We start from the raw sequence: 24537 nt of genomic DNA, 5'->3' as shown, positions 1-24537 counted from the left end.
AATGTGTTGTTTGGGAATAAAAAGAATTAAAAAGGCCTGATTTTCTACCAGCCAACTGGTAGAAAATTTCTACCTGCCAGCCAACACTTAGAAAAATCTGACGGCAACTGCTTAAAATAAAAGCTTAAAAAATGCACTATATTCCATTCTAGCAATGGATTAAAGTATCTTTGCCTGTGAAACATTCTGACTTCCGGATGGAAAATTATATACTGCAGCAATATATGCACATGGCTATTACAGGCCGATATTTCTGACCCAGTGCTATATACTACATGAACCTAAAAAGGTATTTAACCAGAATTCCCCACGTTCTCTACACACATGAAAGCAAAAAACGCACATCAAATCACACATTCCTTCCYAAGAACAGCAGTAGCCTATTCCCACAGATTCCCACTCCTGACACCACCCAGTTACTCCAACAATCCAGGTGGCTGTTCTGCCACACCCAAGGAGGAATCAYAGAATCCCAGAAGGGAATTGGAAGGGACCTTAGACATCATCTCATTCCAACACCTTCCCACAGGCAGGAATAACCAMAATGACAATTCCAGAGGTCTGGGCACAGGGTGAGCAACTCTTTGTTGGAGCTGATTCCAACACTGACCTAAATATCCAAGCAAGCGGCAGGCACTTGTTCTGTACACATGACGTGTCCCACACCAAGGCATTTGTATGGGAAAGAAAAAATTTCACACACCTGCAGAAATAAATATGAGAGTATTTTTTCCTTGTTCAAAGGAGCTGTTGAACCTGAAGATGTCAGAAAACCCAGTCTGACCTCTGAGGCTGGTTTGTATGAGATCAAGAGGTAACGAGCCACTGCTGCATTCTGCCSACTGCAGGCAGCGCTGAAGGGGCTCAGCCCACACAGGCAAACCACAAAGWGCCTGAGCCCCGCTCCTCCACGTCAAAACAAGGCTTTCCCTTGGAAATACAGATATAAGAGAGAGGATGGAGAAAGCCACCGAAACATTGCCTCAGTGTAATTACCCTGCGCCCATCACGCTGGCCTCCGCCCCTCGGGAGCAAAGCTCGCCGGGATGCAATTCCRTGACATTCTTGGCACCCGTTCAAGCCTCTGAGAACTTGCCACCCAAGGAACTTTGGTTTGTGCATGTCACACACTCTGAAGTATTTAACAGCACTCAGCTATGATAAAACAATCCACCGAGGAGGGGGAAAGGCCAGACCTGCTGCATGGAAACAAAATCAGCCACAAAAAAGCACACAACAGATAAAATGAGCATTTACTGCTCTGGAGAGAGATCATTAAATACTGCACACTAATCAAAGGAGGACATCCTCCTCCTCTTAACTTTTTCTGCTTTACCACACCCAGAGAGAAGACTTCAATAATCTCCTGCTGGGCTGGAATCCTAAATCCAAAGAAATTAAATTAAATTATGTTTAAAGGCCATGGGAAAGCAACACAACCGTGACAACACAACTCAATGTCCTTTAGGTGGTCAACTAACACACACTGTTGCAGGACTTATTTCAGTCTCTGACCAGCAAGTTTTTGAAGACACAGCCTCCAGGTACTATTGACCATATATTTGTCCCAAATCAAGTGAGTGCCTTGTTAACACTCCATTTGAACTTCTGTGACAGGCCACTATCACAGATATCTAAATATATTTACATATAYCTAAATATATTTACGTCAGTTATTTTATCCTGATGTCTGACACCTGATCTTTGATYRAAGTCTGAAATGAATCAAAGAGAAGATGGAGATGTYGCTCAGGACAGACTGCTCTAACCCCCAGAACCACCTTCTCCTGCAGCCATGTGCCCACAGTTTCCAGACAGCCTTGGGCTCCTTTGAATTCTTCCCTGCAACTAAATAATCTATTATGATTACTAAAAACATGTATGTTTATACTAATCCCTGTCTGGCTGAGGACACTGCGCCCAACCCACAGTCTGTGTTGCCACCTCGCTCCTTGACCTACATCCCCCGTCCTTGAACTTGAACTTCGTACAACCAAGAATTAAAAACATTAACCTGAGGGTTAAAAAAAGTGTCAGTCACAAACACATTGGCCTGTCTCTGGAGCAAAGAGCCAACTCAGGACCGACAACAGCTTCCCACTACTGGGAAGAAGATGCTCAACCCCCACGCTCCCCACGCTGGCCGGTAACTCAGCTGTGGATGGGTTTGGTGTTGAATTTAGGAGCAACTGGAGTTTACCTGCCTACCCAGCCACCGTCATTTTCAAACATGGATGCTCCCTGAGATTGCTCACGCTCCAAAAGAAACCCTGGGAAGCTGGAGGAAATGCTTTCTCAGCAAACAGCCACAGTGACGGAGCTCAGTGCTGGGAAAGATAAAAGTCAYCAAGGCCTTGAGGGTGAAGTACAAAGCAGCTCTTTGGCTCTGCTTTCCCACAATTAAACATCCACCAATGCAGAAGGAAGAAAGAGGGTGGGTGTGAGAATCAGTGAGCAGGATGAGCCTCTATTTAACATCACCTTCACGGAGGGAAGCCCTAGGTCAAGATCCCTCGTGAGAAGTCCCGCTACAGCCACCCTGAACTCCTACCTCCTCCAGCCATGTTTCAGACAAATAATTCCAAGCACTGCCAGGACATGCCTGAGGAAGAGCTGCTGCTCCAGGCACAGATCAGCCTGCCATTACAGTGGCTTTAAGAACAGCAGGACAGAGCTCAGAGGAGCTATGTGGTCAGTCAGGAAAAAAGGGTTTCAGCCCTTTGGCCAAAAGTTGGCCAAAAGTAGCATAATTGTGTTAAAAGGAAGAGCTTTTGCCACCTATCTGCTGATGATCTAAATTAGTATTTTGCAACTGACACCTCAGAGCACATGAAATCTTTGAACAAAAGCTGTGTTTTAGTACCAGATTCATGGAAGGTCAATAAGTCTTAACATCCACTGCAGATGGAGGTGAGAAGAGGCCAAGGTCATTCCACAACTCATGGAGGGAACAGGCTGAGGAATTTGATCTCCTGGCTCACAGGTGGCCAAATCTTTTCAAAATACCAAGAAAACAATACAGAACCGTTTATGCTRGAAAAGAGCTCCAAGATCATCAAGCCCAACATTTCAAGGCAGTTTCCCCAACAACAACAGCACTGCTTTCACRAAGGTACCTATTTGGTGTCCTAGGAAAAAACACCAAACTCTACTCCAAGTGCTGCCSATGAGCCAGGGGAGTGAAATGCCATGCAACCACCACTGCATCCAAGTAAGCTACCACACATTTACTCAAGGAGCAAAAAGCAACCTCTTTTCCTTTAAGAGCCCTGTCAAATGAATTTCTGACAATAYACACTTTTAAATATGATTTTAAAACAATTTCACACTGACTAAATGTTGAGCATTGGGCATCTTCCAGAAGAAAAGCCTTTTTCAGACACATGCTAGAACAAAAAAAGCCCTAGCATTGATTCACTTTCAAGTTATTGCAATTATTTTTTAACATAAAGATGCCAGAAGATCACAGCAAACAGCCCMATTGAATTAATTCTGTCTTCATGTYTCAGAAAAGCATCACACCTTGCCTTAAAAAAAACCAAACCAGGCACTGTTTGCATGTACTGCCTCCTCCCAACCCAAGGCACTGGGGTTTTTTTTAGCAATACACAAAACACGATTTGTTGAAATTCCTGATTTGGAGCAGTTTTGAAATGGTGCATCCTCTCCTATAAACAGAATTGTTCCTGGGATAGGAGCTGCAACGGAAGGCATGCCAAGATACACAGCTGAGCTACAATGCTGCTTAAGTAAATTTGGGAACATGCAAAGCTTAATATAGAAATTCTGTTTATGGCAGATAATACTGTGGAAGTTTAGTACTTCTAAAAATAGTCACTATTGTCCAAAGAGCGAAATCCAAATGCAAATGGACAGAGCAACCCTAGCTCTCCATCCGAAATAAATCCATGTATCAAGGGTGTTTTTCAAAGAGAATTTCAATTCCCTTACATCTTAGAATCATAAAGTTCTCCTTCTGATCTAAGATTCTAACAGAATCTTGTACAGCCTTTCAAAGAAACACCAAGGAAATGAAGGGAAGAATAATTTTGGAGGGTTGTTTTTTTTTTTAGTACCCCTTTTTAGACCGACAACAGTGACTGGAGAAGCACAGGAGGCCTCTGTAAAACCGGAATTGGAGCTGCTGCTCTGGAGTAAAGGACTACTTAAAATGGAAAGCCTGGGTTAAAAAAAAAAGTAATTTCTGTGATCTCAGGCAGCATAAATTAGAGAGAAGACATTTGATGAGTTGTATGCTAAGGATTAATTTGCCATTTTAAAATGCAGGGAACAGATGGATCTCTTGGCTGGGGCTATATTTAGGAATTACTTCATTTTGCTGCCCACATGCAAATAAAAATACAAATAGAAGTAGAACTTTTTGTGAGCTTTCACATGGGTAGAAAACAGTGAAGTCATGAAAATAAAACCAAAAAGAAAATATCTGTATGAAATAGGAAAAGTGCCACAGCACCTATTGTGGATCTTGCAGTAGGCTGGGGAAGAGACCATGATTTTACTTTGTTGAGCAACAATGGAGAGCCATGTCAGGCTCAGAAACTAAAAAAAAACCCCAAACATACAAAAAAAACCCCGAAACAACACATCAAAACCTGTATCATATGACAGTGTTTGTCACTTAAGAGTAACTTCTGCAAAAAGCACCTTATTGTAATTTAATTCCATAGAATTTGTTAGGATTTAGTGATTACATCTCCACACACTGTCAGAAGTCCAGGGAGCCTCCTTCCCGAAAGCCTGGGCCAGCTCCTTTGCACTGACCAGGGTTTGCAAAGCATGGGTGAGAACTTAGTTTGGGAGAAAAATGAAAAAGTAGGGAAAAATACAGAAAAAAACGCCTTACACCTCCCTGTACCGAGTGCCTGTACACTGGCACCATCCCACTTGGAAGCAGCTGGGAAAGCAGGAGCAGCACGAGTCAATTTTGATGGCACAATGGAGATGATAAGACTCAAGAAAAGTCCTCCAAGGAATTCCCACAGGCAAAGCCTGCGTGCTTCCCTTATGGGAGCCAGTGCTTTCAAACCCCCAAATCATGGCAGCCACAGTTCAGGATTAATTAAGCACCTTCCTTTTTAACGTGATTTCTCCAGGTTCAAGGGAAATTGCATATTAAAAAGAAAACCCAACATCCACTCCTGAGACAACTGTTAGATACCATCTCTCTTTCTCCTCTAGCAACACAGCGAGCCTTTCCTCCTTCCCTCCACCTCAAAAACAAACAAACAAATTGAAAATTTCACCCAGCAAAGCCCAGACAGATGCAGGACGTCCTCAGCGTATTCCCAGACTCCAGAGCAGGGATRAGCACAGCTCCACACACGTTTAGAAAACGAAGAGGAACAGAAAACCTGTACTAACCCAACAGCTTCCTTTCTGTGACTATTCATCCTTCACAATCCAACAGGACACACCAGCCAGTAAACAAACATGGGAGGGACCAACTTCAAACCAACTGTGCAAATCTTACATAATTTGAGGGTTTGAGATCTTGCAGCAACCTCTTACCCAACGAGGTGTCAGATGATCCAAGGAGGTCAGACCTGTAGCAGCCACAGTAAGTAGGACACTTTGCATCTCACTGAGCCCAGCCCAGTACCATTTGTCCGTAGGGATCCAGGGCTGGGCATTCTTGGGAATTCACTTTCAAGAAGAGAATAGTTCCTTTCTTTCCCAAGTTACCACGCCAGAAAAGCTCTCTGCTCTCACASGGATGAGAGATAATAAGTACGTTAATGCCCTTAGACCTGGGATCTGCTGGAGATGTGCCTTAATTACTCTTAATTTTGAAAGGGTTTGATGAGGTTCTCATATTTTTGCCCAGGTATAAAACGAATGATTTCTGGGCACCTGCAGAGTATATCCTGCAACCCATGGAAGAAATGAGGATACAGCCCTGAAAATCACTTTCCTCTCAYACAAAGGATTCTCCAAAAGGTACTTTTCCTGCCATCCTGGATTTTTAAGTGTCTTCTAGCCAAAACCATCACTTTGAGCTAAATACTGAAGCACTGAAGCCCAGACATTTCTCAAAGAGAAGGAATTAAAAGGCTCCACRTCTCGCTTCTCCAGACAGGAGAATGCACCCACAGCTGGAAGTACCAGGAAACAAAGGAACAGGTCCCCTACCTTTGTTACGGGTCTCTTGAGACGAAGGATCACAGAGAAGTCTTGTTTCCTAATGCCAAAGTTATTTTTGGTCTTGTATTAGGCAATTAATGAATAATTRTGCAAAGAMTTTATTCACATGGCATCTACACAGTGCCCATCTCCCTCTTCCTCCTTTTGGAAACTCAGCTTCCCTTCAAGATTTTAAAAAATTTGGACCTCGTACCAGCACATATAAATTTTTCCTCCTCTACACAACACATTGAAGCCCTCACCTCTCCCCCGAGCCTGTGATTTTCCACTCAGAACCGTGCTGCCTTCTCCTGTCCAAGCAGAATTACAAGCTGACTGCAAGGATCTGGAGTGGGATCCCTAATCTCCTGCTAAGAAGCTTTTGCACTTAAACCCTTGATGCCATCATTAGTGGTTTCGGCTCTCGCGACATTGCGGCTGGACTACGCTCAACGCCGGGACGATAAGGGCAAAGCTAAGCGCATCAGGTACACGGTTAATTCAATGGGCAAGATTAGGGGATGATACTATTTTTTGGTTTTTCCCCCAATAAGGCTTATTTACTATTAATTCCCATCCCTGTGACCTTATTTAAGTACAGTGTGTTCCACCTGAAGTTGTTTGTACAGTTAATGCCCAAGTCRCAGCAACACACCTCGAGGAGAGCTGCTCTCCCAGCCCTTAGGTTTTATGGGGAAGGCTCTCCTCCTGCACCCACGCCTCCGGCAGAGCCAGAGACCTCCTCCTTGGGAAAAAAAGGCCCCGCAACRAATCACTGTATTTGCAAGTCCGAAGGGACGCTCTCTCTAGGCTTTAATGGGAACACGTATGGCTGAGCCCAGGCGGTGGCTGGATTTTTCCTTTGATCACTGTAATGACTGGTATTTTTTCAGGAAGCGTTCAAGCTTCAAGCCACAGCCTTCCTCTTTTGCTATTCATCCCTCCACGTGAATATTCATTAGAAATTATTAAACTGCCCTTTATTCCAAAGRGCTGTACAACAGGGATCCTCTCCCCCACCTCTGGTGCCTGCGGTGTCTGTGTCTCCATCTGAGCTGTCTGACTCCACCATCATTGCAGATAAGCACTTTCAGACTATGATCCCTCTAACCTATTTTTGCCACGATTTCACATCTGAGTTGTGTCTCCCAAAGAAAGGGGAATGTGGACCACACGTGTAGAGGCAGACAGCCACCACACAGCTCATGGCACCACACATTTCCCTGTTTTCCCTGGCTTTCTCAGGGCCAGTTTCCCCTTGCTTTCCTGGTGTACAGCAGGAAAAGAACACGAGGCACATTTCTTCCTGCCTCCAGGATCCCTCAGACTAAGCCCGGCTTCTGAGCAGCAACACGGGCAGCTTCAACTTCCCTGACCTCAGCTAATTCTTTCCTTCCCTCTGCCTACTCAAGATGATTAAGCAAAATACTTGGAAGGAAATCAAAGCCTTAAAAACGCAATTAGAAGTGACCATTTTGTTAATACGCGCAYGCACAATCCCAAAGTGAAACCCAATCTAACAGCACCTGACCTTCGGGAAAACAGCAATTTTTAGCAGCTCCCATGAACTTAAGGAACAGCCCGAAGTTTCCCACAACACTGGTGGGAGCAGTGCCTTCCACATAGCTCAGGTTTTTCCCACCATTCCTAAAAGAAGTTAAGAAGACGTAAAATAGCCAATTCTCACACCACACACCGGCTCCCATAGACCTGCAGCTGTCCAGGAGTGACAAAAATACCATTTTTAACACACATCCTTCCACACACCCAAGATCCTCCTCCCTCGGCTGAGGAAAAGGCAAGTTCACAGCAGAGTCTGGATTCAGCTGCCACAAACCCTCATATTCTCTAGCAAGCATTCTGATCTCATTGTAAGAAACCTTTAAAGCATTAAAATAATAATAATCTCCCTAGCAACAATAAAGTATTTTGAAATGATCAAAATAGTTATGGCAATAAAACKGAAGTATTTTTCTAGGGCAATTTCCACTTCATCCATCCACAACATTATTTATTTTTAAGACTCCTTTCCTGAAATTAACCTAAAAAAAGACTTTTTTTCGCCTGCCTGTAAAGAACCAAATGCACTTTGAGAAAGCAGCAGCTGAGCTTCTGAGCYCTGACACAGAAACAAAGCCTGACAGCCCAGATTTAGATAAACACCTACTTCTGCACATTTAGGAAGAGGCTTAATTGCTTTGTCATTTAGAGCCAGCAATTACCAACTATTACTGGCACTGCGGCGGGGGTGGGGGTATTAATTGCAGCCAAATGTCCACTCCTTTTTGGGCWGCTCATGCCAAGAAAATTATGTACAAAATAAAAAAAAAAAAAATCCTCCCCATTGGTTATAACGTTTAAAACTATTTTATTGTCTATCTGTATACAAGCGGGGGAGGGGAGGTGGGTTCTCCGAGAGGGGCCAACAACGCTAGAATTTCTATTTTATTTTGAAMATGTGTCCAGTCACGGCAGCGGTGGTATTAGGATGTTAAGGGGGGGGCGGTTTTAGGCTGATTCCTCCAGCGAGGAAACTAGTGCTTAATTTCTAGAGGAAGCAGAGCMTTTAAGATTTAAAGAAAATAAATAAACGACCTAAAATTGGAAGGTTGAGAGGGAGCGAGGGTGGCTTTCCACCCTCAGAGCCGGCTTTGACACAGGCGCTGCTGCTTCATTTCCCTGCGCTCTGTGAGGGGAAAACCTTCACGCAGGAGCGAAAGCTGCTCCAGTGCTAAAGTGGGGGAGGGATTCTATTTTTTATTTTTTTTTTATTAAAAAGGCGCTTTTTTTCGTGGCAATCGCGTCGCTTTTCCGCGGGGCTCGGGCGGTCCCGCCCCGGGGGCGGTGCGGTGCGGCGGCCCCGGCCGGTTCCCGCCGGCTCAGACCGGTTCTCAGCGAGAGCAAACAGCCGCCCCCCGCGCCGGGCACCAGGACAGGGGAGCGCCCGTTCTTCCTCCAGAAACACCCGCTCTGCCCCCACAAAACACCCRCTTTCCCCTCACAAACACCCGCTCCCCGCCCCGAAACGGCCCCACGGCCGCGCCGCCATTACAGCGGCGGGCGCGCTCCGCCGGCTGTGAGGCGAGAAAGCGGCGGTGTTTCAGAGCGAGATAAAAATCTTATTATGCAACGCACATTTTTAATAGATTATTGCCGAGTCCAGGGCTGAGGTAATGCGGGCTGTCAGCAGCCGGGGCGGGAGGCTGAGGGACGAGCGGGCTGCGGCCGCTCCCTCCCAAGGGCACCGAGGCACCATTTCCTCACCAGCCGTAAAGAGAAGTTTGATATATCACGTTGTTTTTTTGGGGGTTTTTTTTGGTTTTTTTTTTGTTTTTTTTTTTTTTTTTTTTTTGCACTGAAGGAGATGTTTACGTGGTTACACATACAAAGGTACGTCTTTTTGGGCATATCTCGAGTATAAAGGTTTTCTTTCTGTATTACAGTCTCTCTATCTGAAAATGTTCTGCCTATATTCAATCTCAAGAAACTCGATACAGTCCCCAAGGGTAAAAAAGACACGTTTAAAGGATGGTCTCGGTTATATTTAGCTGAGCAGCAGCACRGGCTGACACGAGCAGAAACACAGGGAAGAACGAAGTGAAAACGCTCGACAGTTGGTAACACAAACCTGCGAGTATCTGAGGTGGATTTAAAAAAAAAAAAAAATTTCCTTCCCCTAATTCACATTTTACCGCGCAGAGAAAACATCAAAGCAGTACATGGGTTTATGTGAACAAAAGGTAAAGATAAAATGTTTCACCTGACGCTGACTGGAATTACTGTTGCCTTTGTGTAATGGAAAAGGCTTCCTACTCTAAGAAATTCTTTAATTTTCTTTTCTAAATCTTAACCTCATTCTTTTCCCATACAAACTGAAGCCTGCTCAACCCTGTCGTTCTACCAGAAGAGATTAAAAATTTTCAGCTCATCTCTGCAGTAGTAAAGGTATATGGAATTACTTAACCGCGACAAAAGCCATCTCACAGATGCTTCAATAAAGACAAAACAGCTACATTTAACCTCGTTTTTCCTGATTTTTCATCTGTCCTCAGCACAGGCATCTCCAAACCCACTCAAAATCCCAAATCCCAGCTAAGTGATTTATCACTTCTGGCAGCAAACGAAGTGGGAAGGAGGAGATTAAGACAATGGTAGAGAAAGGTCTGCATTATGTAATGAAACTAAAACTCTATTTTTTTCTACTTTCACTTCAGTTGTTGAAACAGGGTAGGAAAGTCCCTGGCTAAATAAAATACACTGGAGGTTTCAGGAAGCCTGTTTTTCCCATGATTAAAATTCTCTTGGCAGTATTTTTCATCAGTTTATTTCAATATTAAGACACACATGTATTCCATTCCAATGGTAATTCCTTGCTCCAGAAAGAATTTCAACACAGAGAACTCTAAAATTAAAACCAATCTCTAATTACCTTATGCCTTGCCCACTTGTCATGAGAACTCTGAATACAGCTATCAGAATTATTTTTAAAATACCCATTTTCAATCTTTCAAGTACCTATATGTTCATCTTCTTCCCGTTGCTTGATATCATTAAGACTGGAATGACTGTGCTCACCTAGATCTTCGTGAAAATAAAACCAGTCTTGTACCTAAGCTGAAAATGCTCTTTTAATTTCACAACATCTATTTCATATTTTCACAAGCTATAGGGAAATATTCATCTAACTAATTATTCATCCAACTCATAAATTAAAGGTGACTGCATACAATAGGAAATTACTCATTGAACTAGTAAATCCTCCAGCATTTTCCACATCAGACAACTGAATAAAGACTCTTAAAAAGTAAAGGCCAAGGGAAATCTCAGGTCGCTTATCTGTAAATTGAACACACACCGTGTGCAYGCTTTCACAGCCTGGACATCACCTACAGGAAATCAAACACTTCTGCCTGGGTTTTTGTAAATTAATTTAAACTCCATCCCAGCAAAGATTTTAGGAGCGAAATGCCCCACTCTCAGCGCTGGGTGGTTCAGCACACTGCTGCAATGAAGCTTTAAAAATAATCACTAACACATGGAGCAGCAAGAGACATGTCARGCTATTTGACATTACAAAACTGAATCAAAAAGCACAGAAATTATTTTTAGCACATTAGAGCACCTCGACAAGCAGCCTAGGAAAGAGCTTTTCCTGAAAAAAAATCCAAACCAACAACAACCAAAAAAAGAAAAAATAAGAAAAAAAAAGGAGGGGGGGATTTTTCCAGGAGGTTGGGCAGGGCACAKACAAAATCTGGTTTGCTTCCTATGGGAGTACCCAGCTTCCATCCATATCCAGCTTTTTCCATGACACAGTACAGAAAATATGTTCGCTAATGTACCATTTGTGGTGTGTGTCTGAATCACCAAAACGGAGAAATTGAGGCTTCTGGTGGTAATTATCATTTTCAAGGGCTTTTCTATTCTTTCAAGGTGATAAAAAAATTCCTTTTCCACAATATGGGCAGGAAATGAGCAATCTTCTTTTGAAGAAGACTTCAAAACACAAATTCCTCCTCAAATCCATGCAGGAACCATCTACATCCACCAGCTTCCTCAACTCAGCCCAGCAGACAACTTCTGAGAGGCCACAAAACACCCCAAATGAAGCCATGCTTCAGAGAATATTGGTTATTTTTTTACGCGTTCTTTTTGGTTTTAGTTTCTAAATTACTCGTTTACAGCTCCATTACCTGCAAAGGCCTCCAAACAGATATTTAAAGCAAGGTTTAATTGAGATCCAATACAACAAATTCTGAATCTTTACAAAATAAAGGGTTTTTTTGGTTGTTTTTAATTTTTGTTCCATCTGCAGATCACCTTCATGTTACTGTCCAAAAAAAAATCAATTCCATTTAATCAGTGTTATTTACTTCACACAGCTCTTGGAAAAAATCAAACAAGGAAACCCAAACTTCTCCTTCACCACCTTTCTGCTGCTTTATCACAGCTCCTGAAGGACARTACCAGCCACAAAAATTCCCACAAGTGTTGAACACCCACCACGTGTTCCCAGCACTCCCCAGGGCAGGGAACACAACTTTGCCAGTTAAGAACAACAGGGCGAGACTTGAGTGACCAAGTTCTTACAATTTAGAAGAACTCAGTGCCATTAAAAAGATCTTAAAAACGCCATGGCATCACAAAATCGGCTATTTTCACTTATTAAAAACCCGTAAGAGAATCTCCACCTTGCTAAAATCCTTGAGACTACCACGGAAATTGGAGGAAATAATTATTCTCCAGACAAATGAAACTGGATATATTATACAGCCAAGTGGGAGCACCGAACCAGGGAAAAGGGGGTGAGGCAGCTTTTGCTCACCACAGGGTATGAGTGGCTTATTATTTACATGACTAAATTCAAAGTGTGTTAAAAATTAAACACTTGTGCTTCGAAAGACTTCAAGGCCAGGTGGGGTTTTGCTTCTCAAAGTAAAGACAGGGTTAAATGTTTATTAATATCTAACAGATTGCTGAGGAACATGTAAAACTCCTTTCTGATCCTTCAAAATTAAATATACAATCCACTAGATTCCATTACTTGCTCAACTGAGTTTGATTTTATTGTATTAATAAGAAAAAAATGTTTTATTTCCTCCCACAGTATGGTCTAYTTTTCCATTACTACAACTAGATATTGCCAAGAAAATGAAATCCTCAAGCATAGCAGATGCTGCTTTTCTTCTCATTAAATCTTAAAACTTAGTTTCAGTGGGATCGTATTTAGTCATCTCAAACTGAGAACAGGATTTCATCCTGCCCTGACATCCCAACAATGACATTTTATAAATATTACGAGTTTCTTGGATGCCCTTCTCATTCCGCAAGGAGGAAAAAAGCACCAAGCAGAGATTTTGTCTTCTTACCCTGCTCAAGATTTTTTTATTAAACCTTAAATGTAACCAATCCATCTTCTGCAGGATTTTTTTGAGACCTCTGGAAGACCTCTGATTTTTCTGAGTTGTAGTAAGTGTGAAAAATCTTTGACAAAGGGTTGTCTTTATTCAAGCATTAAGCTCTCATTGAGAGAGGYGTTGGAAACAAGTGCTTAAAGCAGCCTAAAAGTTGTCTTAAATCTTCACCTACTCTCCAGCCAAGACAGGACCTGGATTTCTAAATTCAGGAAGAGAAAACAATAATTAAAAGAAGTAAATAAATCCTTGCATGATTCTTTACAAATGATGGGATGGAGCAATCAGAAGAGGAGAAACTGATTTCCTCATCTTCCCTTCTGTACACTCTCTATGGGCATCAGCCCATCTCAYCCTTCCAGAAGGTTACACATTCAAGGTAAGGGTTTGTGAGAATAATTCCCTTGATCAGACAGTTCTGCCAGTGACAAAATTCCATGTACAATGATAATCACAGAATCCTAGAACAGGCTGGTTTGAAAGGACCTTTAAGTTCATCTCATTCCACACCTCCYACTATCCAGGTTGCTCCAAGCCCCATCCAACCTGGCCTTGGACCCTTCCAGGGATCCAGGAGCAGCCACAGCTTCTCTGGGCACCCTGTACCAGGGCCTCACCATCCAYAGAGGGAGSAATTTCTTCCCAGTATCCCATCTAACCCTGCCCTCYGGCAATGGGAAGTCATTTCCCCTTGTCCTGGCACTCCAGGCCCTTTGAAACCAAACACTCTACTGATACACTTATTTATTTAATGAATAATTTCAGTTTTAGAAAACACCTGGTATGCAAAGGAAAAGCTGCCAACTCTGCAAACCCTCCTGAAAAGCAGAGCTCTTCACCAAAGAGCATAAAACATTCATGGGGGCAACCGTAGCTCCGTGGTTTCCACTCATAGGGTGAATTTACTCTTAAAAGACTAAATAACCAAGAGACACTTCAACCTGAATTWAAAAATTCTTAAAAGAAATCAGTGATTATCTCTAACACCTTCTTTTCTCCCCTGTAAGTATTTTGTAAAGCCACACAAACACAGACCTATTGCAGAACCAAGGGCTTGGGAAATGCATCCCTAGGAATAGCAAACTTGGATTATTTTCTTTAAATTCTTCCAAGTCTACAATTTTTGCTGTGAGGCAGCAGGGGTAAAAAGGGGAAGGCGACAAATCAACCTTGTGAATGTCAGTGGTGACAGGGAATAAGAGGAAACAGAACAATACTGCTCATAATTTCCCACAGAACATTGAAGTGTAGCCTGTAAAAAGTAGCTGACCTTAAAATCTGCTTTTTCTCTCACCGAAGCAAAGAAAAGTAACCCATTCTCCAGACACACAGGCAGCAAGGCCTTGTGTCCATACGTTGCTGCTTTGCCCAGCCACCATCTTATGGATGCTGCACAGATCCACCATGGAAAGAACGAACAATGGCAACTGCGATGCCCTCGGAACCCTTTGTGCCAACTGAGCCTCTTGACACTTCACTCTGCTTTACTTCTGCATCAACGACCAAAGCTTTGCCACGGAACGCTCACACCTCAGGAAATGACCCGCACAGCCCACGGCACAGGGACCTACCTGTCGCTGCTGGTACTGCTGCTGCTGCTGAGGGAGTCGCTGCTGGAAGATCTACTCCGGGAGCCGCTGCCGCTGGGCGAGCGAGTGGGCCGGGCGGCCTGGCTGGCCAGGCGCTGCGGGGACTGCGTCCTGGACTGCGATGAGTGCGGCGACCGGCTCCGGCTGTGCTGGTAGTTCCGCTCCGGCCTTCTGCCTCGTACCTCCCGTGTAATGTCATCCCTGTAGATATCCCTGTGTACCACACTGGGCAATGTAAACTGCTCCCGGGCCCTAGGTTCGTATCGGGGGTCGTGAGCATCAAAACGATTTGGACTTCGGCTCCGAGAAGTGTAATAGAGCCCGTGTTGTAAGGTCCGCTCCCGAGGGTCTCTATAGTAATCCTGATCGTAATGTCTCGTCCGATCAAATCCGCCCGTCCCCCGCTCATGGTGTCCATAGGCACTATGTTCATAAGCACGCTCCCTGTTATCTGAAGCCCTGCATTTGGGAAGGGGGAAAAATTTTGCATCAGAAAGAGGCAGGCACAACTAAAAGCAAATCATGCAAACATTCACAGCAGCACTTGACTTATTGTTGCCACTGCTTCTCCACTAACCAGCAACAACCTATCAAGCAAACACTGATAAACTTCAAAACATTTTACTTGGCTCCGAAGTTAGATTTGTATACGATCAAGCTGAGCAATCATTTTGGTTTAATCACAATATGGGGCTTTCATGACCAGCAACTTTCCTGCACAGGGGAAAAAGTCTGCTTTCCAGTGCAGAATCCTCATTTCAGTTGCGTTTGGGTTATTTTTCTTTGAAATTCACTGAAAAAGAAAAACTTCATGTTTGTGGACATCATCATTAACTTCTTTTTCTCTCCATTTTTGCTTAAGAGCTTCACATTTTTTTTCAAAATTTGGTAGTTACTGGAGCCCTTGTAATTATTCTTCCGCAAAAATGGCATCACAAATTGGGCTGTAGCCATGAAAGCCTCCATGTAAAGCATGACCCAGAGGCAAGAAGCTGCTTTCAAAAGGGGTGGCATAACCCATAGAGAATTCCCAGAAAATCAGRGGGTTTCTTGTTGCTGTTCTAAAATATTTCACCTTCTTAGAGGGAATTTTTACTTTGACCAGATTGCTACACTCATTTCTTATAAAAGCTGTGGACACTAAAGAATCATCTTCATTACTGATGCTGGAACTGCAAGGATGCCAGAACATACTAAGATCCTACACAAGAACTGGGAATCCAGTTTTTAGGAGGCATTTTTGTTGTGACTGCTGCTGTTGCTGCAATCACAGAATTTCTATCTGCATGAGCTGCTGCTTTCCAGCAGCTATGGTCCAGTTTGTTTCAATATTTCGAACATTTTAAATTGAGAAAGACTCAGTGATATGCTGAGACAGTTAGTGTGATCTCTCAAATAAAGAATAAAACTGACAGATAAGGAATACTACAAATAACTGAATATTCTAATTTAAACAAGTACCAGGATGGTACATCTTAGTTACATCCATAAAATGGAAGATCCAGAATGGTTACGTTGAACATTTAAAAAACMCTTCTTAAATTCTAAATATGGCAGGGTAGCCAAAGTTAATTTAAAAATTAATTATCCATCTTATGAAGGACATTTCAACCTTTTTTTCCCAGCCTTCTCTCTYGGATTCTTCCTTCAGAATCTGTTATGAGTCACTTCAATCCCCTGAATCCTGATAATCCAATTCTGCCTTGTGTCTCCTCCTCCTCTCCTGTATCACAGCTCTAGTTCGAATGGCAGAAATATTTCAGGGATCTTTTATAAACTGAAAATGGGATTTGAATCTTTTTTTTGATTAGCATCCCAGGAAGTTCCATCCATTCTTTCTCCAATGAATCACTAGATCCTTAATCCTCTCAATATATTCACTGTCTGTGGTTAAATTTTAACTCCTATCAAACTTTCTACAGAGCTCACTCACATCTTGCCTGCATTTTTTCTCTCAAATTATATAAAATAAACTACTTAAGCAGTGCAAGAGAATGTGATTAATTTCTACAACTGCTTGAAATTCATTATTGCCTTTTAATTTCCATTACCTCTTGCTCACAAYAATGGAATTTTGAAAGATATTTCAGGATCTGCCAATGTTTTGGTTCATTTTTCCCCCTTTTGAAGGACCAAGATCAACAATTTTATAAACAATTGCATTTATCATCCTACAAAGTGTTAATCAGTGAGAGCTGATTTAATGAGGTCAGAGAAAAAGCAGTATTTTCTAGCAGGTTATTGCTACAGAGCTGACAGAAAGAACAAATCCTTATCCGTGAAAAGGACACAGAAGACAGACAGAGGAAGCAGAGCTGAACAGCTACTGGCTACAGTGCTTTCTTCATTTATCTATTAGTACTAAGCTACTGGAGTTAGTGGAAAGAGAGGGTTTGACTTGGGTTAGGAGAGGGGCTAATATACACAGGGCAGGACATACCAACCTTTTCCAAGTGTGGAAACACGACCTATATTCCCAATTAAATCTAGGGAGAGAATTGTGAACATAACTTCCCCAATTTTGGCCCCTCTTACAGGGGTAATCCACCTTCTTAATGGGCAAGGGTGTCAAATGATATTTTAGATGCACCAACAAGAAAAAAAAAATCTTAGTGACAAGACACAAAAAAAATTCCACTGGACGGAAGTAGTCCCAGACTGAAACCGTAACTCTGAAACCCCCAGACTTCTTTCTTGAGACAGAAGGCACTTAAATAGATCCATAATTTTAATTTCCAGCCCTAAGTCTGAATCAAGCAGCTGGTAGAAGATCCCCCCGAGGCCCGAGGGCCCTCACGCTGCTGCCAGTAGGCATCCTCTGGCCGCCTTGGTAACCATCCAGCCCAGTCACTTCTCACTGGTGTATCCACAAACGGGTATTAGCACCACGTCCTTAAAGCTAAAGTATGTTTAATGTGGAGCAGCAGAGAGCTTTTTAAAAGACTAGATAGTAATCCATTCCCCATGGCTACTGGCGTCTTGGCTGTATACCATCCAATAAATTCAAGGCAGTAGTTCTTATCCCAGCTTTAAAAAAAAATAAACTATAATTTCCAAAATTTAGTAATGTCCGTCATCTCTTTTTGCCAATACCATCAGAAAGAATAATCCCAATAACTTGGAAATGATGTAGATCCAAAATGGAACCATCACAAGCTGCCTTCGGTCTTCTCCATCCAAGCGTTATTTCCATGGCTAAGTGCTGTCGGTAGAATCCAAGGGGCCGCATCAATAAAGTCTACTATGAATTTGGTGGTGTCAATTCAATTAACATACCCACTGCGTATAGTGAGAACTGAGAGCTAGGCATCAAGCTTTCACCGAATTCTAGGTTCTAGTATTCCGAAGATACTCCACAGAGAACTTCACCACATGTTGTAGAGTAAGATAGCTCCATCTGGCAGCAGGGATACATCCAGCAAGGCCTTAATATTATCCAAGAAATGGGATCGTTACTTCTAGAAAAGAGTAACTCCAATATCGATGCTGGCCAAAGGAAATCTTCCATCTTAAAACCACCTTATTTCAAGTGTAGGTAGATATCCAACCAGCTGCAGGACACATCCTCTTATGGATCCACAAGGCACCAACCACTGGGATAGAAATCACTTCCGTTTCCAACCCAAAATAGGAAACATAGATAATTCCCAAAATTTTAAATCCATCTGGGGGCCCTAGATACGAGTTTGTGTTTCTCACCATATCAAATACAAAATACCTGCCTAGAGAAACCTTGGAACTTACCCATCAAGTCTCCGCTCATAACGTCCTTCCCGTGCATGAAGCGATGGTGGGGGGCCATAAGTGGGCCCCCCACCACCTCCTCTGAACCCAGAAACCTCTCTACTACGAGATGCTATGGAAACTGTATCATCCAATCCCCGTGCAGCACTGGGAATGGTTCCTGGCTCATTATAATCCGTCCGTAGGTCTCTATCTCCCATTTTGTTGACAGAATTGTGTGCCTTCTGTGCACTTTTGATGTCCACAAAATCCACAAACGCTGCCACTCCGCCTTCTGACCCTCTCTTAGGGAGGATTTTGACACTTTCRACACGTCCATATCTGGAAGAGAAGCAAAGCAGAGCACACAGGTCAGTGCTGGTAGGAAAAGACCACGTTTAATAACATTGCCTCCTGCAAAATCAACATCCAACCCTTCACCCTTCCCATGTGCCAGGAAAATCAATCGCTGGGAGACACCAAGAAGGGAAAAGCCRTTTGGAGAGGGGGAAAGGCCATTTAAACTTTCCATGGTTACATTCAAACTCCTCTCTCACCCTGTGGGAAGCCTACCTTGAGATCACCCTTTTTATAGCAACAGAGCAGCAGCAGCTGAAGAAACAAAAAGGTGTTCGCAACCAGAGCACCCCACACATCGTTCGTCTGACACAATTAAAGAGGCACAATTAAAACAAAACTGTGTCACGAGGAAAAATACAGGCAGCCAASAATTTCGTTAGGAGACAAATGACCTTGACACAGCAATTCCACTACTCCGATCTGTATTTAACATGGARTGTCCACTATGATCCTCATTCCTGATCTCAAACCCGTTTACTTCCAATKCCTCGCAGGATGTTTGGTACAGATCCCCCACCAGAGTTGGGTGSTGCCAGGGCTCAGCTTCCCACTCCCACTACAGACCCAGCAACCCAACAGGAGAGCTGAGGAATGCCAGAGGGAATGCAACACCACCCTGTGTAATGTATGTTAAGTAACTGCAACACTGGCACTTATGGATGAGTAAATGTCTATGGAAAATAAAAATAAACCCAAACATGTTTGTGTACACAATGAAACAAGATGTAAAAACATATTTAAATTACTTGCATCCACTCACAGCAGAAAGGACAAGYTGGGAGGGATGAGCACAGTGATGCYTTAACAGCCAACAACTGCAGGGTTTGGGTGCTCAGTTCTCTCAGCCAAAAGATTCTGAGCAAACCAAGGAAAAGCATTGCACTGCAGTTGATAATCCAGGACAAGAAAAGGCAAAAAGTATATTTTTGAATGCCCCAACATAGAGGAAAGGGACACACAAATAAAAAACCTAATCAGGAAGCATTTGTAAACTCCATGACGAATTATTGCGAAAAGATTTCTATGCACAAAGGCAGCACAAGGTCAGACAGATGTAAACAGACCTTACACAGGCAAAACTGTTCTCAGCCTCACATGCAGGGAAAAAAGAATACAACTGCCTGGCTGAGGCACACACGCTGTCAGATCCCAGASCTGCCTCGGTTTCATGGTTGGCTTTTCCTATACCTTACAATTTCATCCTTGTTGTTGGATGACTAATCCTTAAATAYGATCTGAAAACCTGCCTCACTGACTGCTGCCTTCTCATTCCAGCCTGACCTACTACACTTATATATAACCTGGTTTGGATTTAGAGCCCTTTTTTCCCYGGTTTATACTCCACTGAACATGGATGTGTGCACAAACAAGAGCATCTTCCAAGAAAAAAATGCCCTGTTGGGCATAAAAAGACATGGTCACATACAAGACACGTTCCTGCCTCTCAGCTGTCCAGAGCTGAGCCTGTCACCTTTGTACCCCTGGGTACACAAAGGGACATTAATTCTTGGGAGTTTCCTAATCTGTAATGCATTGGGGTTTTTTTTATTGTTTCTTTGTATTTTTTTAATTAAAAGMTCCATATAATGGTAAATTGAACTGCAGGAAAGCTGCTTCTCAAAGACTGCTCTCTTTGGAAGCTGGATATGGCTATCTTGCCTTGCAAGCAAGATGTAGAAAGCCCAGAAAAGTACAGAACATGGTTAATAAAATCTGTGTGAGGAAAAAAAGTGGCCTAATTGGATGTGGCAGATGTAGAGAAAGCGGGAGAGGGAACAGGAAAGGAAGGAGAGRGAAGAAAAACAGGAAAGAGCCTATTTGAGAAAATGTTAATGCCATGAATGAATGTGACAAAAAATATGGAAAGTAATTAGGAATCCTAGTTAGGATCACCCTTTAACACACATTTCAGTGCCAGTTCTCTGCAAACAAAGATGGGCTCCAACCCTATATCTAAACCACGTAGTTCCCAAAATGAGCTTTCCTTGTGCTCACTCTTTACACGTTCAGTTTTTGGCAACATGAGCCCATATTTGCCTACAATCTTCAAAATTTAAGAATTAAGACACTATTGATAATTGTATCAATATCCATAAAATCCTAATCGTTCTATGACTGCAGCCACCTTGGCCCACCTCACATGAAGCACTGCCTGCCAGTGGCATCAGAGCTGGGCTCTGAACAACTGCCTCCTCACCACCTTGACCATTACTGCCTAATTCTGAAATCCTAACATGCACATGTTATTATGCATACGCAGTCAGACCTCAGTTATTCTTTTGCTGCAGAAGATCCAGAATGTGTTGAAATGTTCAAATATCTGCGCTCATGCTGCCCAGAAAGCAGAAAGAATATAAAACATCAGTGTAATATGGTCCCCATCTACCATAAAAATCGTGTAGCAAAGGTGTAACTYTTCCCAATATAAATTTTTATATTGGAAGAAGTGTACTTTGGTAATCAAGTTTTTTTTCCTAAATAAGAAATGGATGGGAGAGGCTACTACTGCAGCCATGATACTAAATCAGTCCACTCTGAGACGGCGCCTTTTAATCCCCCCGTTATCCACATACATAAATATTCGCTGTGCTTTGGTGTCCTGCCCCGTACCCCTGACAGGCCCCGAGGATAATCTGTGACAATCGCCTTTGCTGAAAGCGAGGGAGGCAGGCAGGAGGAGGAGAAAGGAAGCAGAAGGGGGGGGGTATGAAAGAAAACCGAGGAGCAAAGCCCTGAGTATTCCAGGGCAGCTGCAGGAAGAGGAAGGTTTGCATTTTCCGTGTGCTGCCACAGTGCTGTGATTGCAAACACCCTTCGGTCCCCAGCGCGGGGATCAATGTGCCGAGCGATCCGGCCCGGCCGCACCCATTGGCGTCTCTCCGAGCTGCTCCTGTCTTGGCAGATGCTGCCGGGAGGAGACCGGGAAGAGAGGAAGGACATCTGCAGTGCTGCATCACCACACGGCTTCACTGCAGCACGGCAGCGTTACCAGGAAAAAACCACGGCACTTTCTGAAGGGCCGGGGGAGGAGAGGCGCTGAGAGCACCGAGCTTCCTCACGCCGAAGCAAAGGCAAGATGGAGGCGAATGTGCTSCGTGGAGCGATCTTTGTCCGGGCASAGGGCTGGGAAGAGGGGACAAAAGGCCAGGGGAGGCACGGCCACGAACTTTGGTAGCGTCGGCAGAGCAGCTCCTCTCAACCTTCGCCTCGTATCGCTACACCTGTGCGTCAGCCCTTCCCAAGGTTGCGTTTTGCAATCGCTGCCAGACCAACAGAAACAAAGAGGCGCCTTCGCTCAGCTCCCATTCCGCAGACTCGAACGAAAACAAGGCTTTTTAGTGCCTCTTCCCGTCAACAACTCCTGCAGATTAATCATTAGCTCCACATCGTAATGAAGGCAGACGAGCCGTGTTTTCGGCGAGGTTTAGAGTTCAACCCGAAGCAGAGGAGACGAGGACGTGCGGGAGCTGTTATGTCACCGAGCCCCTCTACAGCACAGCACGACCAAAGGACACGGCTGTAAACAGACATCGAGCAGCCCTTGCAGAAAAAAAGTTGCCCAATAATCACCGCTCAAACAAAGCTGCGCTAATCCAGCTTTTCAGACAAAGAAAAGGAATTCATAATTTAAGCATTATTGGTTTATTCACTGTAGATCAAAGCACCTCTATATTCAAGCAGCTGAAATGTCTCTGGGATCTTGGCACAGCTGCTCAGCATGTTTCCCTCACTCTCCAGCCCTTCCTCCTCCCCTGTTCTGCCTCCCAGCCCGAGAGACAGAGCGGCCGGGTTGGGAAACGCAGCCTCCACCAATGCAGGGCTGGGCTGGTTCCTCCCCCAGGATCGACGTGTCGCCCAGGCACAGCCAAAGTCCTCCCGCACCCTGCAGCTTCCCTRCACCGGCAATCACCACCCTCGGCTTTCCAGCTTCAATAAACCAGTCCAGCTCGGCTGCTCACTCCAAACCTCTTTTCCTGCACAGTTCCTGCTGTTCCAAGCAAAAGCGTTCTAAACAAAGCATGGGCTACAAGAATGCCGGCCAATGATTGTGTAGTATGCAAACCTAACTGTTTAGCTGCAATATTCTGTAAACTTACTAGGATCTTTATATGATGATCTGCACATGATAAGAAAAAGTGGGTTKAAATGAGGAAGATTCGTTTCTTAATATAAAGTAAATCCCACTTTAAATCACAGTACCTCTCTATTGCTCTTGCTGAGCTCCCCAAAAGCTTGTGAAGACCTTTCATACCCAGTATCTTCATCACTGCAGTGYTCTGCAGATCAGCTACATCCTGGCTGAAGAAACTTCACAGAATTTTATTTAAAAGCTGGCACAATGCTACATTCCACATACTGCTAAATGTAAGAGACACTGCAGGACCCAAAATAACGCAGGAGCTTTTTCTGTGTGTGTGTTTCTGTACCGCCCATTACAAACATGATTTGACAAGATGCTCCAAAACAGCAGGACATCCCAGCATTTTGTATTCACTTCGAGTTCCCTTTGACTGCAGCCAGTTATCTTTAGCCATCTGAAAAGCTCAGCTGATTTTGCCATGCCACACTCTAACTCCTTCCTCCTCTGTGATTATATAACCCTAGCAAGCCCCAGCCTGCATTATTCGGTAAAAGGCTCGCAACAGCATGAAGCTTTCCTTGGCCAATCACATTCCTCTGGCTTTGTTGTTATTTCATAACAAAATAATGTGCCCTGAAATAATACTTCACCAGATGTCTGCGTCTCTTCTCTTTATTCCTGACACCAAATCAGTCCAAATACCCCACATTAGGGGTACTCCAGCTCAGCGTTCCCCCMGCACAAAGCAGGTCTGCTCCAGGTACAGGGAAACCCAGCATGTGCAGATACTAAACCTTCATAAAACAGGGTGCAATCACCTTCCACAGGGATTTTTAGCCAGCCTGATGGATGTCTGTTGAGTCCATGAACATCAGTTCTAGGGTCTTCTGCTATCACAGATGGTTATTTCACAGCCTGAGAAACTTGGCCCACCACAACAGCACGTGAAGCCACTATCCAGCCATAGAATACACAAAATAACACACCAGAGAGCAGCACCGACTATGGGATCTTACTAGCAGCAGGACACCGAGCCACAGGGACAGCTATCCTGCAGAAATCCTGCCTGAAGTTAAGCATCAGCCTCCAGTCCCACCGCTCCCAGAGGGAACCGCACAGTGAGCATCTCCCACCCAAACCATTCACAAAAGGTGTTCAGTATTCACCACTGTGACAGTTCCTGAGCCAACAACACAAAGAGAACTTCAGTCTCTACACAGGCTTTTGCAAAGATTAAGGCACTACAACTGATCACAACAAGGGCAGTGATACAATAAATAACATACACAGCAATTAAAACACACTTATCTCAAGGAAAGGACATCCTACCATGTTCCAAGCTTCAYATTCTTTATAGCCACGTGCTTTACTGCCCTTAAATATATTTATACACTTATTTTTTTAGAARGGGAATTTCATAAGCAGAGCAGTATGAGATGGTATTTCACAACCTTCAGACCTCAGCAGCACAAGTCTTTAGAATTAAACTGCCTCAAGTAATGCAGAGCATTACTCAAAATTTGACAGTATCATCGCGTGCCTGGCATGAAAGGAGACTTGAGGGCTGACAGACACAGAAGAATCATGGAATCTAAACAAAAAATTGCATTGACTGTTTCATGAATACTGAACTGACCTGCAACAGACAGCAAAACCAGGGACAGATCATTTAGAAGGCTGTGCAGAGGGCTGGGATGAAAATCATACTAATTCATTGAGATGGATCTTG

At 43.6% G+C, this 24537-nt stretch overlaps 1 protein-coding gene across 5 annotated transcripts in view; it reads right to left on the bottom strand.

The window, feature by feature from the left end:
* SPEN (spen family transcriptional repressor) overlaps positions 1 to 24537 on the bottom strand; it is a 66605-nt gene that overhangs the window by 29719 nt on the left and 12349 nt on the right. For 4 of the 5 annotated variants that reach the window (XM_057380248.1, XM_057380250.1, XM_057380249.1 and 1 more), the window contains exons 2-3: positions 18389 to 18709; positions 14627 to 15103 (exon numbers count right to left, since the gene is read on the bottom strand). In XM_057380248.1, coding sequence (XP_057236231.1) covers positions 14627 to 15103; positions 18389 to 18709 — 798 coding nt within the window. Of the gene's footprint in view, positions 1 to 5382; positions 5427 to 14626; positions 15104 to 18388; positions 18710 to 24537 lie in introns of those variants that run through there. The other variant, XM_057380251.1, reaches the window with a different exon arrangement.

The sequence above is a fragment of the Malurus melanocephalus genome, unplaced genomic scaffold (assembly GCF_030028575.1).
Source record: "Malurus melanocephalus ecotype Western Australia unplaced genomic scaffold, MMel_1.1 scaffold_440, whole genome shotgun sequence".
Taxonomy (NCBI): domain Eukaryota; kingdom Metazoa; phylum Chordata; class Aves; order Passeriformes; family Maluridae; genus Malurus; species Malurus melanocephalus.
The sequence above is the reverse complement of the archived record's forward strand: the minus strand, read 5'-3'. Positions and strand labels throughout refer to the sequence as shown.